Genomic DNA, 16,343 nt, shown 5'->3' on the forward strand with positions numbered 1-16,343 from the left:
CAACAATATCTATATGTACATACAGACATCGATGTTAATATTTTCAAGTGTTTGTGTGTTTGTACATTATTCTTTCACATCCAAACCATGGCACCTAGAGGCCCCAAATTTTGGCTATCAGAACTTCAGAATCTGGGCAAGGTTTTCAGCTACCCTTTACCCCCTATCCCCCAAGGAAATTATCTATTTTTGTGTCGGTCTGAAAATCATTTTTAAAACGTATATCAATCTCCACCAAATTTTGAATACATGCTGGGGGTACCCAGGGTCAGGTCATAGGCACAATCCTCCCACCCACATCCTCACAAGGCAATGATCTCTATGTCTGAAAATCAAGAAGCTGACCTCAAACAAGGAAATATGGCCATTTTGGCCCATCGTTGCCATGGTTCACTCTCAGGTTTATTTTTGCTACAACTTTAAACATAAATCCTCTTGATGGTTTACTAAAGTCGAAGTAACCCAATCTTGATCTGGTGATCCAGCTTGGGTGGGGTACCCAGCACTGCATGGGAAAAAACACAACGTAGGGGTTCCATCGCATGTTGTGCATTGAAAATGTTGAAATCTTATAAATTCAAGTGTTTGTACATTATTCTTTCACAGCCAAGCATACTTCAAAATCTGGGCAAGGTTTTATGCTAACACACGTTAGCCTTGAAGTCCATTTTGAGGCCACCATAGGCTGCTATAAAGTGTATATTGGGATGTGGGGTCAAGTAGTGCTGCCACCAGCCCCCAGGCAAAAGATATCCACCATGAGGCCAATAACTCCATAGCTATTCAATGTCTAACACGTCCTGAAATCATTACCAGGAAAAGCACACCCGGCCGGTCTCACTGCGTAGCCCTTCTACTATACTATATCAACACAAAATACATTTCTGCAAAATGAAAAACAAAATATAGGTTAACTGTTGGAGACAAACATATACGGGTAATTCCACCGTAACAGACGTAACATTCAGACAGTACTTATTGGCGGTTCTCAAAAATATTTCATGAAGAACAAGGTTATCGTACCAAATGTATTGGTTTATTTTGTGCAGTGAACACAAAGGTGCCAGGAAATGGTAATTATATGAGATTAAGAATTTTTGCCTAAGTGCTACGGTATGATGAATCTTCGTAACGGACGTAACCGTCAAAATACCCGCTTTAGCATGATGATCGTTTTGCTCACAAATTTCTGTGAAGTGTTCTACGACAGAAGACTAAATCTGGTATAGCAGCTTGGTATAGGTACGTCATTGTATTCCCAGTATTTATTTGAGGAATTAATGATACCGAGTAGGCAGTACTATGGCAAATGTAATGTAACAGACGTAACAACTGAGCGTAACGGACGTAACATCTCCGGACGTTTATTAATAAACGTCCGGAGATGCTACCACAATGTATACAGACACTGCTTGATGAAGCTAATATTGCAAAAATTCAATTATTTCAATTCATGATCTGTCATATGGAATATAAGGTTTAATGAAACATGTACTTTCAAAAAATAGCCACCAGGTAACTTTTCCCATGGAATTACCCATACACCCATTCGAAAATGCATCAATTGCCACAATTTCTAAGCACTCCTCTAAACCTCTCCCAGTCATTATATGACAAGCATTCTCAAGTTACCTTTAACCATTAACCCTAACTATTAGACCATCGCGACGCACTACCGGTTGTCCCACTAGACAAAACGTAGGGGACTTTAACAACTTGCCTTTGCCTCATGGAAAGCAAACCCAACTGAGGGCAATCTCAGTTCCTTCCACAAAGCTCGGAACAAGTGTGTATCTACCCTCAGGAGAGCCAGAAAACAACATCTTTCTCATCTCAAGTTTGAACTCTCAAACCTCTCTCCCTCCTCAAAATCCTGGTGGCGTTTAATCAAATCTGTTTCTAGTGTATGTTCCCCCTCCATCCCCTCCCTTACCTCAAATGGCCGCACTGCTGATTCCACACGTGAAAAAGCTGAATGTCTAAACTCGGTGTTTGCAGCTAAATCTTGTGTCCTAAACCCATCACTATCTCTACCCACTTTACCCAGTCGCACCCAACTGTCCCTGGACTCTGTATCCTTTTCTCCTGACAAGGTGGAGAGCTTGCTTTCAAACCTCGAGTCAGATTCTGCAACCGGTACAGATGGCATCAGCCCACGTGTCCTCAAAGCCTGCTCTTCTGCTCTTGCTCACCCTCTCTCTGTTCTATTCACCCTCTCATTTGCCCATACCAAGGTCATCTGCCATCTGCTTGGAAATCTGCTAACATCATTGCCCTGCATTAAAAAGGTGCAAAAACAGATCCCTGTAACTACAGACCAATCAGCCTTCTCCCAATCATCAGCAAGGTTATGGAATCTATCATCGCTTCAGACATGAAATCCTTCCTCTTCTCCAATGGCTTGATTTCCAATCATCAATTTGGTTTCAGACAAGGTCACTCTACCCTGGACATGCTGCTTCTGCTCTCCCATCAATGGATGGAGGTCCTCAATGCCAGACAGGAAATCCGAGCCGTATCCCTGGACATATCACGTGCTTTTGACACAGTCTGGCACCCTGCACTACTCACCAAACTCTCTTCCCATGGTATTCAAGGCCATCTCCACTCATGGCTCGCAGACTTCCTCTCCTGTCGCAGTCAACGTGTGGCCCTAAATGGAGTTCTTTCATCCCCTCTTCCTGTGCAGGCTGGAGTTCCTCAAGGTCGCGTTCTGGGCCCTGTTCTTTTTCTGGTTTTCATCAATGATCTCTCGGACTCTCTGGAAAATCCTCTATTTCTCTTTGCCGACGACTCCACCCTCTGCCGTACCATCTGTCATCCCTCAGACCGGCAAGCAGCAGCTTCTTTGCTCACTGCAGATCTGGATAAAATCACAAACTGGTCCAACACGTGGAACATGTCTTTCAATCCAGACAAATCTCACACTCTCACTATGTCTCTTCGAAAGGAACATTTCGAACCCCCCCCCCCATCCACTTTCTGAACGATCCTCTTGAAGAATTCCTTTCTTTCAAGCTTCTGGGTCTCACTATTTGCCATGACCTTTCCTGGGAAAGTCACATTTCCAACCTCGCCTCAAAAGCCAGTCGCCGACTGGGAATCCTCCGTCGTGCAAAGTCCTTCCTCGGCCCTCCTGAGCTCCTGACCACTTACAAAGCTTTTGTCCATAGCCTGATGGAGTACTGCTCTCCCCTCTGGTCTGGTGCTCCTGCCTCCCACCTTTCTCGGATTCACGCTGTCGAAACCAGGGCATTTAAAATCATTGGCATCTCCCGCAATGAAGCTGAGTCTTTGGGCCTCTCACTCAATCACCGCAGGTTGGTCGGTGGTCTTTCTGTCTTCTACCGACTCCTCTCCAGCCTTGCCCCCCCCTGCTCTCTCTGCGATTTGTCCCCACCACATTTCCACAGGGCGCTCAAGGTCCGCCAACAACCCCCTTCTGGTAAAACTAACAAAATCACGAATCACTGCTCATCTTCACTCATTCATTCCTCTTTTTTCCCCACCTTTGGAATAAACTTCCTCACTCTATTCTTTCCCATTCTTCCCTCCAGGCTTTCAAAACAGCTGTTCACCACCACCTCTTATCTTCCCCCATCCAAATCCTTGATCTTTTCTACCCCCGATAATCCACCCAAGCCCACTTCCTTCAAAGTCCCTGTAATGTCCATCTTCTCTTCGCCATGTTCCCCGTCCCATCCCCATCCCTCTCTCTTCCACAGTTCACCTAATGTGTCTGTTCCCCACTGTTTTGTCCCTCCCACTCCCGCCCCTCTTGTCTCATGCCCCCTTGCTGTGAGTTGTGTGTTAGCTCTCATACGAGCCTCGACCAAGGTATAAAAAAAAACCATGGTCTTTGCTTTTCTTGTGTAAATATCATACATTTATTTATAAAATTGCATCATTTTCTTGCAGTCATATTTGTAGAAATATCTTCAGGCTTTTGAGCATTAATCTCCTCAGGCACTAGAGAGAGTTCATCACCTCCCAGCTCCCCCTCTCCCCTTTTTTACCCAGGTTATTGTTTTGAAGGCTACAAAATAATAAGATTATGCTTTGTCAGTGTACAGCATAGTGAAGATTGCCTTTGTAATAATAAAAAAGCTTGTATATTTCTCCCTAGCTTTTTTATGAACAGTTACACTAACAACTTGTCAACACAAATTACGTCTCTGATGCTCTGGTAAACCCCTTCTTTCTTTTGGCAGGTGACTCCACATTGTGTTGAATGGTATGCCCATCTCACTGACTGACAGACAGACAGCAACTACGTCACTCTCTGCTGCTCTACAGACAGCCACCGTCTCGTGCTTTGATGAGATGTTTGTCTGATCATTGAAATATGTCCTGAAATCCTGGCAAATCTCACGGTCTCACCCTATAGCACCAGAAGGATCGTAAAATAAACCAATTTTTTTCCATGGTGAGCCACTGGAAGAGATTCAGTTTTTTGACTTTCGAAGCCTCACATTCAGCCAAGAGCACTCCTGAGCTAACTATGAGGCAAAGCTGTCCTCCAAAGGCAGCCACAGAGTGGGAATCCTTTGTTTTTGTTTTTTTCCAAGTCTTTACTTTTAAAAACATAATTACTCTCATCATCCATAGCTCAATAGAGTAGTACTCTACCCCATGGGCTGATACCACAGCCTCACATCCATTTCTCCTGCCACAGCAGTAAAGCAGAAATGCAAGGCCTGTTGCTTTAAAATTGCAGACAGCTCGGTGGTCTCTTTTTCTTTTTTCTTTGTTGTTTTTTAACCTCCTCTCCTCCAGTCTAGTTCCCTCTTCTCCTTGCACCCTCCGAACCTCTCCAGCAACTCCATTATGCTCGCATGTTTCCAATAACACCCTCCTGGTTAATCTTTGAAAGTCCAGGCTGACTCCACAACTCCACTTTTTTTTTCTCCTTCGCTTCCCCTATCTGTGGAATTGTCTTTCTGAAGCTGTTCAATCTCTCTTTCCCATAGCCTAGGGCCTCAAGCAGGTGGTGCACCACCATCTCATGTCATCCCCCTTCCAACCCACAATCTTTTCTACCCTCATTAACCCTACCTAACTCGACCCTCTTACTTTCAGCTTACTGTGTTTCCTCCCATCCTCTCTCTTGCCTTTCCTGTTGATTCATTCTCTTGCTTATTGTACCCACTCTGCCACTGTCAGTTCATTGCCTTTTAATCCTCCGGCACCTCATTCTTCCCTGAACGAAGGGAAAAAAATTGGTTTAAAAAAATACAATTTTTGTTTGTACTTTTTATGTCGACCACTGTAGACTACAAACATAATTATTTATGACATTTTGAATATCCTTTTTAATTGTCTGCAAATTGGACTGACCTCTGTGGCGTTCCCATATTACGAGTATTTGACTCTTGACGCTGTGACTCTCGCTTCAAATCCCATATCCTGTGTTTATTTGTCTACCATTGCCTGATGTCATTCCCTTTCATGTAAATAAACATTGTGTCAACATCATTGTCCCTTCTTTTCTTAGTGGAGGTAACTATCTCACTATATCCTGGAATGTTGGTGGAACGAGAGATATGCCGAATACCCCTGTCGAGTGTATTTGCTGAGAGCACTGACATGTTATGAATGTGTTATTGAGCGTTTTACCAATTTCTTGAGGTATAATTAACACCAAACACTCAGAGCTACTAGTCTAAGCAACTGCTTGCAGATTATATGCTTGATTTGTTAAAATTAATAGTATTTGAGACACATTTTGATAAAACTGCTTGAGCAATAAATAAATATATTAAAAAGTTAATAATTTTGTAATTTATTCCTTTGTCAAAATCTCAGACTTCGTTTTCATGAGTCTAACTAGCATAGCAACACAATGTGCTTGTTTTTGGCAGAGGAAAGCAAGCATTGCAACAAGGCACTCTACACCTGTGGCTGCAGTGCCCTCACTCGAGGTCTTGAGGCACCGAGTGATGGATGAAGAATTGCGAGCACAGCACCAGGATGCTCTTCTTCAGTTCCGTGAGAAAGCACTTCGTGAAAAGACCTCGGCAGAGCTCGCCTGGCTCGAGCATCAAAAGCGGTGAAATGACATTACTCCGTGGTTACCCACTATTTCCTCTTTTTGTTATTGTCATGACTTTCCTTTTCCTCCCATCCAATGCTGTACCACCTTCCTCATCTCCCATTTTAATGTGACATCCAGAATCCTGCAGCAAGCTGGGGATCTTGGGCAGCTTTTGACATTGAACAAAAAAGAGCGGAACCTACGTGTCCGATTGCGACAAGAACAGGCGAGCATCCATATCGCTCTCCTTTTTGGGTTTAAATGCATGGAAAGAATCCTTGTCATTGGACTTTTGCCAAGATATTGCCTTGATATGACCAGCAATATGCGAATCTTCAGCTGTTTTGGGAAAGTGTTTTTGAAGTGGATTGGAAAATGCTTTGCATGGCCGGATTTATGTAGGCAGAGATTCAGGGTCTGCGAGAGGCAACACGGGCAGCGAGCGAGGAGCGCCGGCTGATGCTCCGACAACAAAAGGATATCATGAGGCTGCAGAGGAAGACGCAGCAGCTTCAGGGCCGACTCCGCGTTGCCACCATCAGCGCTAAGGTGTGCAGCTTTTTCTCATTTTTGCATCAATTGTGTAATTCTCATGAGAATGTACCTCTCATCAAATTGGCACAGTCGACTTTCATTGATACAAATACCTTTACAACATGTTTTGATGGGACACATTCTGAAATTTTAATAACTAAGGCTCATTGAGGAGCCTGTAATTGTATTATATGCAAGACACGACATATCTCCTCCATTCGCCCTCTCGCCCAGGATAACCGGCGATTAAAATTACTATCGACTCAGTTGGAGTCGTACTAAGCTTTATAGTGGGATTTTATCCATTTTGAAGATATATTTAATGGATGCACACCAAGACTTGTTGTGCATTGTCAATTAAATTGTTCATTTTCCAAGACTTCGTTGGATAGTGCTATTCTCAAAGTAGGGCAAAAGTGCCCGTTTACACGATTATGCAATGGATCTTGGCCAGCAGTTTGATTGCTTATACCAGTGGGGAACTTTATTATTTCACCCCAGCAGAAAGGAAGCTCAGAGGGTACAGCGAGAGAAAGCCTTGGAATTGAGGCAACGAGCCCTTCAGCCTCCAGTGCCGGTAGCTGCAGCCCTTCTCCCCCTTCCGCAACTGACAAGCATCATAGGTGGCTGAGTAAGCTTGATCACAAGTTGGACAGAAGGTAAGACCTCGTGCTCGCTTGTCCAGGGCAAGGCCAACTTCTGCCCTTCAGTGAACCCCTCTGTCCCTCCCACCACCCATATATCTTGCTTAATAATTTCTCCTTACTAACTTCACTATTGTTACACTTCTTCAAGATTATTTTTATTCTTATAATGTCTTGAGGCTCCTGCTGGGACTAACTGCATTGTCCACTGCAGATACCTTACCAGGCATGAGCAGAACCTATTGCAGAAAGACCAAGTGGAGAATTTGGGAATAAAAGAAGAGTTGTCCACCTCCTCCAGAAACACAAGACATGCAGAGGGTAACTATAATGGCACTCAGTAGAGCTTATACCTCAGCCAGGTTGAATAGTTTATGTTTTGTCTCCCACTGATAGGCCAGATCTGCATCCAGGCCTGAACCAAAATCTAATCGACTTGTTCTTGTCACCTAACCAAGTCATCCACTTAGTTTTGTCATAACTTGTCCACATTGAAATATCGTGCTATATGTTATTTTTGTCCCCATCTCTCAATGGTGAAGAATTACTTGATATCAAAGGTGGCTGAGTAAGCAGCTTGCACCATTGCCCCCACTATTCTTCCCCTATTAATCTCTTAAATCATTTTCCTTTGTAATATGTTGATTTTTCTGTTTTTTAAGTCATTCTTCAGTTCTGTAAACCGGCAAATAAATAATATTTAAACGAATCACTTTTCTCTGTCGTTTTACACCTTGTCACCATTCCATTATTAAAGGTGTGTGAAAGCATCGTGGTTCAAGATAACTATCAAAGGTCAGCTCAAAAACTGTTGGGTCAAAATGAAACCCCGCGATAACTAAATCGGTACACAAACAGGTTGCTGCGATTGGTCAAAACCCACGATATTCAAACCTGCGATACTTAAGGGTTTACTTTACATCGTTTTTGGCCGTATCTTAATGGTGAAGAATCACCTGAAAATTTAAAAATTCTCGTATTCGGATGTTCACCAAAATCTAGTCAATTCGTTCTTGTCACACATCCAACCTGCCCACCAAGTTTCGTCCAAATTTTTCCGTAACTGATAATTGAGATGAAGGGAACCGAGATATTCTGCTTGCAGACAGACAGAGACAGGCAAACAAATAGTGGTGCATACATAATCTCCGTCCACCTTTGGTGGCGGATGGAAACATAACCACCTCCAGTAGCAGATCTAATGAAGATGAGTACCACCTAACTGGGAATAATAACCTTTTATTATACAGTGTGGTTTTAACCTCTTGCGTTGTTACGTTGTTTTGCGTAACAGCTTGCGTTACCAAAATTGTTTTGTCTTGTTTTTTATCAAAATTATTTTTCCTCCAGTGGCCATCAAGTATGACAATTACTTCGCAGAATGCGGTTGTGGAAATGATGTTGCTCATTAGCAAAGTTGTATTACATCTCAAGACTTTCAAAAAAACGTAGTTCTGTGCAGATGCAATCTGGAGAGTGTTGTTATTTCGATTTTTATTTTGTTTCTTTTTTTTCTCGGACAGGTTGGTGTTGTTTAGGAGTCCAAGACCGTCCTTAATAAATTTTAAATACAACAGGCTCAATCAAACAATGCAGGACCTTAAGAAAGTTTAGCATCCCAGGATGTTCTTGTCATTCCCTATACTCTATGATTTTCAAATGCATACACATTTGTTTATACTTGAAAGAGTTTCTGGCAATGGTGACAAAGTCATTGCCTTCTGATATACGTTTCGTACCGTTTGCAGGTGAGGATTTGGACAATCAAGTTCCAATTTTAGATTCCAGTGGAACAATGAAGGCCAGCAATGGAAGCCCAGTGGTCGAGGAATTGGAAAACGAAGTTTTATCACGTTCTTTTACAGATGGTGGCAGTGCCGAACAAAGTTTGACAATGGTGGCAATGCATAACATGGTATGGAAATAGATGTTGAATAGAGGTTTGTAGATGCCGTTTTGGTGTTGAAAGCTGGCTTTACAATGTCTCACTTGAGATTAATATTCTTTTATTGCATTATGCGAAACGGAAATAAGTTGTCAAGGGGATAATCACTTAAAACTAATTTATCTCAAGATCGAGGTTTCTGAGGACTTGATTCTTATTTTGCAGGTTGATGAGCCAAATAAAAGTGGAAAGACAACGATCAAACGATCAAAAACGTCACCTTTATCTCGATCCAACGATATTGAGACAAATTCTCATTCTGCGCCTCATTCTGGTACACCGATATACTTACAGATGAATGGGGATTATTATTTGCAGGACGTCACAGCGAACTTTTCAGCATGTCTTCTCGCCTGTCTTCACTCCCACCACCTCCTTTCTGTAACCCAGAGGTACTGTCGGACCAGAGTGACATTGAGGGTCGGGTACATGCTCTGGAGGCTGAGCTGCATAGCCGACGACAGGTGGCAGAACGTCTGCGGAGGGAGCAGCAGCGAAGGCGTCTTGAGAAGCTGCATGCCCGAGAGGAGAGTCTCAGCAAGCAGCTGGAGGTAAGATTACCATGGAACCACATGCGTTAAGGTCCATAGTAACACTTAAATATATTTCCCATGCTATCAGAGAAATGCAGTGGAGGATTAAAAAGCTATTATATATTATACTTAGGTTAATGTAATGTTTGTTGGAGGAAGAAGAAAGAATGGAAGAAAGGATGTCATTATATTTCCTAGAGATATTGGTGTGGTTCAGAAATGTTCATTTCATTGCTGTCAAATGGAATGAACCAACGGGCTGATAACTGGGCTGTTGTGTTAAAGGGGTAAGCATCAGTGCCCACTTCACATCATGTAAAATAATGATCACCCTTTGTGGTGTGTTCTTAGATGCACCCTTTCTCTTGGTGTATGTGCTCTGAGTTTCCTCCAAATGTGCCTTGCAATTTATTCTGAGCTAGCCAAACATGTCTTGGAGTCATCAAACTCAGATTGTTCCATCAGGCGAAGAGCCAACGTCACCAGATTTATCACAGAGTACACGCAATTTGGAGAAACGACGATAATTTTTCTTCCACTGGATTTCTTTCAATGAGCTAAAATAGCATTTCTTCAACTTGATGAAAAACGACACACTCGGTCGTTCAGTGTGATCAACAAGTTGTCATCTCTCTTGAGATTTTTACCAAAAATTGTGTTTTCCTGGAAGGACATCCTAAAACTCCAAATTCTTTGAACATATGGATCAACAACAGTAGTTCAGATAAGCCTCTCTAAAGCTTGCTTGACTAAGTTTTCATGAATGTGTCGTTGCTCGCACAGTGTTCTGATTTGAGAATTGATCCGCAGGTGGTCTTGCCTCACTCTTTAGATCATCAAAAGCTTGTACTAGAATTGCAAGAAAACAGTCTAGAGCCCCCCCCACACACACACACACACACACACACACACACACACCCGAAAGGTGGTACTTTGAATGTATGATCATCTGATTTGTATTTTGTTTGAGTTTCGTCGAGTTTATCATCCACTGGTAATGTCAGTTGTAACATTTGATATCCTTTTTAAATTTGAATAATATGGGTTAAAAGCATTTCGTTTTATCAACTCAAACAATACAGTTTAATTACCCTTATATGTTTGAAATTGCTTGCAATACTTCTGATAACCATGGTAGCTCGTATATGTACAGTCAAAGGAGAACAGTGTTTAACTGCTAGTTGACTAGGATAACGTCCATGAACAGTGAAGTACGTGCTTGGTCAAACTCCATTTGTTAACAGACGTCTTCTACATGTAATCATTATTATATATTGCCGTGTTTACATCGTGATAGTAATTAAAACAAAGTAAATGAATTTGAAGTGCACCGAATATTTGTGCTCCTTTATTTTTTTAGAGATTACGAGTAACTTTCCTTGAAGATCCTGCCATTTGTTTACTCGCCTCACCCGTTGCTGAAGTGGAGAGGCTATTGTAATCTGTCTGTGTGTCTGAGTATGTGAGTCCACATGCAGATCGACTTTATGAATTTAGCATCTGCAGCCAGAGTGAATTGTACTTCGAGATAACAATCGCAGCTTTTTTTCTCAGACTTGGCAGCATATCTCAGACGACGGGCTCGACTGGTGCACCCAGGCGGCCTTGGTCACATTTGGAGCTGGCGAGACAAGCCCGTGGTCTGACGTGCGCTGCAATGGAGCAGTAGATGCTATTATAACGAGAATGTACTGTATGTGAGTCGGTAAACGATTCCGCACTGGTTCTCAGAACTACTGTAATGTGTGTGTGTGTGTGTGTGTGTGTGTGTGTGTGTGTGTGTGTGTGTGTGTGTGTGTGTGTGTGTGTGTGTGTGTATATATATACACACACACACACACACACACACACACACACACACACACACACACACACACTACAGTCATGGCCAAAAATGTTGGCACCCTTGCACTTTTTTCCAATAATACACCATTTCTTCAAGAAAATTGTTGAAATTTAAAAATCTTTTAGTTTCCACATATGTATTTCTTTCATTTGCAGTGGAGCAAAACAAAAAAAAGCTGAAAAAATTACTAGATCTTAGCTTATTCCACACAGAAATCCTAAAATGGCCTGGACAATATTATTGGCACCTTTTAGAAGTTGTTAGAAATAATTAGATTTCAAGCAGGTGATTCTCCTTTACTTTGGAATTGAACTCACCTCTGGTGAGTTGCAGGTGCCTACAATATAAAAATCACTTATTCAACCAGTTTGAATGGAGAAACAGAGTCATTCTGCTGTTTTATGTCAATGTGTACCGCAATGAGCATGGATGAGCATGAAAAGAAAGAAAACCACAGAATTGTCTGAGGAGGTCAGACACAAGAGTGTAGCCAAGCATGGACAATCTCACGGCTACACGTGCATCTCCAGAGATCTTGATGTTCCTGTATCCACCATACGCAATGTGATCAGGAAGTTGAAGGCCCATGGCCGCAAGAGAAAACTTGATCGAAGATTGCAGCGAAGGATTGTTCGAATGGTGGAGAAAGCACCTTGATCAACTGCCAAACAAATTCAAGCTGACCTTCAGATACAAGGTACGACAGTTTCAACTCGCACCATCCATCAACAACTCAATGGAAGGGAGATACAGGAGGACCCCACTGCTGAGAGAGAGACGTAGAAAAGCCTGACGGGAGTTTGCCAAAACACACCTGAACAAGCTAAAATCCTTCTGGGAGAATGTCCTGTGGACAGATGAGAGCTTTTTGGTGAAGTACATCATCTATTTGTTTCAAGAAAAGAACACCTTCCCTACAGTCAAATATGGAGATGGTTCAGTGATGTTTTTGCGGTTGCTATGCTGCCTCTGGCACTGGGTGCCTTGAATGTGTGCGTGGCATCATAAAATCAGGAAACTACCAAGGCATTTTGGAGCGTAATGTTCAACCCAGTATCAGAAAGCTGGGTCTCAGTCGAAGGTCCATGGGTCTTGTAGCAGGACAACGACCCCAAACACACTTCAAAAAGCACCCAGGAATGGTTCAAGACAAAACACTGGACTGTTCTGAAGTGGTAATGAGTTCAGATCTAAATTCCATTGAACACCTGTGGGGAGATCTGAAAACAGCAGCTGGGAGAAGGCACCCTTCAAATCTGGGAGTACTGGAGCAGTTTGCACGTTAGAGAGGTATCGGAAGCTCATTGATGGCTATAGGAAGTGCGTGACTATATTTGGTATCACAACCTTTGTACAAAAGAACTGCAAAGTTGAGGGTGTCAATAATTTTGTCAATGCCATTTCTTCTTATTTTCTGATTTAAAACGATATATTAAGTTCTGAATCAAAAACAAAGGTTCTTTAACATTAACAGTGAAATAAAGAATTTTGGAGATCCAATACTTTTGTCAATTTCAACTCGTCTTTGGAGAAAATTGTGAGTTATTTGAAAAAAGTGCAAGGGTGACAATATTTTTGGCCATGACTGTATATCCCAATGAGGCTCTGCATTTTAAAATATTCTGTCTTGTTCTTTCTGATGTAGTCTGGGAGGAGAATCTCAAGAGCTCTAAAAATCACATTAAAGGTACCTAAATGTTGCAAGCTGTCTTCCAGTCCAGGGTTTATCTTTGACATTTATGCATCACAACCAGCCTGGATGACACTTTCCATTTTTTTTTTTTTTTTTTTTTTTTAACCAAGTTGTCCTATTTTGGAAAATAAGGTGAACGTGCGTGAAACCGATTTTGCAAAATATGCATGATCAACCACAAATCCATTAATTACAGTGCTATGTACATAGCTAAATTTGGAATCAAAATGACTGAATCAGAGACCCATGTTAATATAATCAATGCTGGGGTTGACAGGGAAATACAAAATTTGCCAAAGGGTAGTAAAATAATGTTTTGGTTTCATGACCAAAAGTGTACAATAGTTTCTAAAACTTTGTATAGCTGGTAAATTCTGACGATGTTTACATCTAAACTTTCACAGTTCATTTCCAAACAAAATGACTGCATACAGTATCCAATCTAGAGGTTTGTAGCAAGATCTTTCTTCGTTTTGGGAGCTTCCATATTGCCAAAAACTTCACGAAAGCTATCGGATAGCACTACATAGATTCTGGTCTTCAAGAAGTGTAGGCAAAAAGTGCAGTCTTTGGAGAAAACATAGCTAGTAACATCATGTCAGCCAAATCGTACAACCAAATAATCTGAGCACATCAGCTTACACTGGCGGCTCTTTGGCTAATCATACGACCTCAATTCCTAGGGTGGGCTAAAGACCAAGGACTTGGTTTTTCCCAAAGACCAAGACCAAGGACTTGGTTTTTTTCCAACTCACCCCTCTCACCCCTCACTCTCACTCTCAAAGTAACCATCCCACTCTTCTCCCTCCATGCCTCCCTCTCACCTCTCTCAAAAATTCCCCCCTCACCTTTCTCCCACCTTTCATCCCCTCACTCATCCTTCTCAAAGTTGCCCCCCCCTCATCCACTAAGCTGCCTCCTTCCACTGCCCTCTCACCTCCATCTCTTCACTCCACCTCCTCAAATCCTCAACTGCCTTCTTCCCCCTATCTTGTCCCCCCTCTCCCCCAGCACCACAGAGCCTTTTCTCCTCCTCATTTGGCCCCCTCCCCTAGCTATTCTGCAATCCCCCACACTCTTTCAACAACCCTCCTTACCTCCCCCCCCCCGTCCCTTGTTCTACCCTCCGCGTCCCTCCCCCCCCTGCACCCAAAGCCTCCTCCCCTACCTCTTCATTAAAAGTGTGGACCTCAAATATCCGGAGCCTTCACTCAAACCTTTCAGATCTTTCCATACAGGCTGCCACTGACAAACCAGACATAATCTGCCTAACAAAAACTTTCCTCTCCCAAGACCTGTCTGACTCCCAAGTATCTCTCCCCGGTTACTCCCTCCTCCGGTATGACAGACCTGAGCGCGTCCTAGTGGAGGTGTTGCTCTCTTCATCAAAGACTCTATTCCTCACTCTCCATGCACTGCTCTCACTCCCCCACACCCCCAGGAATACCTCTGGCTATGGCTTACCCTCCACTCCCACCTCATGTTTATATGTGTACTGTACCGTCCACCGAACAGTGATGACTCCATCTACACCTCACTATCCGAAAACATGGACCATCTTCTATTTTCTCATCCAAACTCTCTCTTCTTCTTATGTGGTGACTTCAATTGTCATCATGCCAGTTGGCTAGGTGTGGGTACCTCTCTCACCTGTCATGGCACCTCAGCAAAAGCTTTCTGCGACTCATTGGGACTGACTCAATCGGTCAACTTCCCTACCCAGATCTCAACCAATGGTACTCCATCTCTTCTGGATCTGACTTTGACAAATTTCCCTGACAATATCTGCTGCTCTTCCTCCGATCCAATCGGTTCTTCTGACCACGTCCTTGTCAAAGTGGACATCTCTCTGGCTGTTATCAGAGAACCACCTCACCGCCGTCGAGTCTGGCATTTCACTTCAGCCGACTGGCAGAGTCTCCAAGTAGCCATCAAACTTATAGACTGGTCTCCTATCACAACTTTCTCAAACATCAACTCATCCTGGGAATTCTTTCAAAGAAACTTGCTCTCCCTCATGCACAGATTTATCCCCTCTCGTCTTCAGTTGTCCTACCCTTCCTCCTGCCCTTGGTTTACTGAAGCTTGTCGCGAGGCAGTTGTCCTGAAACAACTTGCCTTTGCCTCATGGAAAGCAAACCCAACTGAGGGCAATCTCAGTTCCTTCCACAAAGCTCGGAACAAGTGTGTATCTACCCTCAGGAGAGACAGAAAACAACATCTTTCTCATCTCAAGTCTGAACTCTCAAACCTCTCTCCCTCCTCAAAATTCTGGTGGCGTTTAATCAAATCTCTTTCTGGTGTATGTTCCCCCTCCATCCCCTCTCTTACCTCAAATGGCCGCACTGCTGATACCGCACTTAAAAAAGCTGAATGCCTAAACTCGGTGTTTGCAGCTAAATCTTGTGTCCAAAACCCATCACTTTCTCTACCCACCTTACCCAGTCGCACCCAACTGTCCGTGGACTCTGTGTCCTTTTCTCCTGACAAGGTGGAGAGCTTGCTTTCAAACCTCGACTCAGATTCTGCAACCGGTCCAGACTGCATCAGCCCACGTGTCCTCAAAGCCTGCTCTTCTGCTCTTGCTCGCTCTCTCTGTTCTATTCACCCTCTCATTTGCTCAAGGTCATCTGCCATCTGCTTTGAAATCAGCAAACATCACTGCCCTGCATAAAAAGTGCAAAAATAGATCCGTGTAACAACAGACCAATCAGCCTTCTCCCAATCATCAGCAAGGTTATGGAATCCATCATCGCTTCAGACATGAAATCCTTCCTCTTCTCCAATGGCTTGATTTCCGATCATCAATTTGGTTTCAGACCAGGTCACTCTACCCTGGATATGCTGCTTCTGCTCTCCCATCAATGGATGGAGGTCCTCAATGCCAGACAGGAAATCCGAGCCGTATCCGTGGACATATCACGTGCTTTTGACACAGTCTGGCACCCTGCCCTACTCATCAAACTCTCTTCCCATGGTATCCAAGGCCATCTCCACTCATGGCTCGCAGACTTCCTCTTCTGTCGCAGTCAACGTGTGGCCCTAAATGGAGTTCTTTCATCCCCTCTTCCTGACCAGGCTGGAGTTCCTCAAGGTAGCGTTCTGGGCCCTGTT

The 16,343-nt window shown here is 43.2% G+C and overlaps 1 protein-coding gene across 15 annotated transcripts in view; it reads left to right on the top strand.

Annotated features, from left to right (window-relative positions):
- LOC147012751 (centrosome-associated protein 350-like) overlaps window positions 1-16,343 on the top strand; it is a 130,648-nt gene that overhangs the window by 64,159 nt on the left and 50,146 nt on the right. For 13 of the 15 annotated variants that reach the window (XM_085853901.1, XM_085853906.1, XM_085853891.1 and 10 more), the window contains 8 exons: window positions 5,862-6,049; window positions 6,173-6,260; window positions 6,437-6,583; window positions 7,070-7,227; window positions 7,427-7,533; window positions 8,961-9,127; window positions 9,323-9,431; window positions 9,548-9,708. In XM_085853901.1, the coding sequence (XP_085710027.1) occupies window positions 5,862-6,049; window positions 6,173-6,260; window positions 6,437-6,583; window positions 7,070-7,227; window positions 7,427-7,533; window positions 8,961-9,127; window positions 9,323-9,431; window positions 9,548-9,708 (1,125 nt within the window). The remainder of the gene's footprint in view (window positions 1-5,861; window positions 6,050-6,172; window positions 6,261-6,436; window positions 6,584-7,069; window positions 7,228-7,426; window positions 7,534-8,960; window positions 9,128-9,322; window positions 9,432-9,547; window positions 9,709-16,343) is intronic. The other 2 variants (XM_085853905.1, XM_085853893.1) reach the window with 2 other exon arrangements.

Source organism: Eptatretus burgeri, chromosome 14, assembly GCF_056783735.1.
Source record: "Eptatretus burgeri isolate ZD-2024b chromosome 14, Ebu_testis_v1, whole genome shotgun sequence".
Lineage (NCBI taxonomy): Eukaryota > Metazoa > Chordata > Myxini > Myxiniformes > Myxinidae > Eptatretus > Eptatretus burgeri.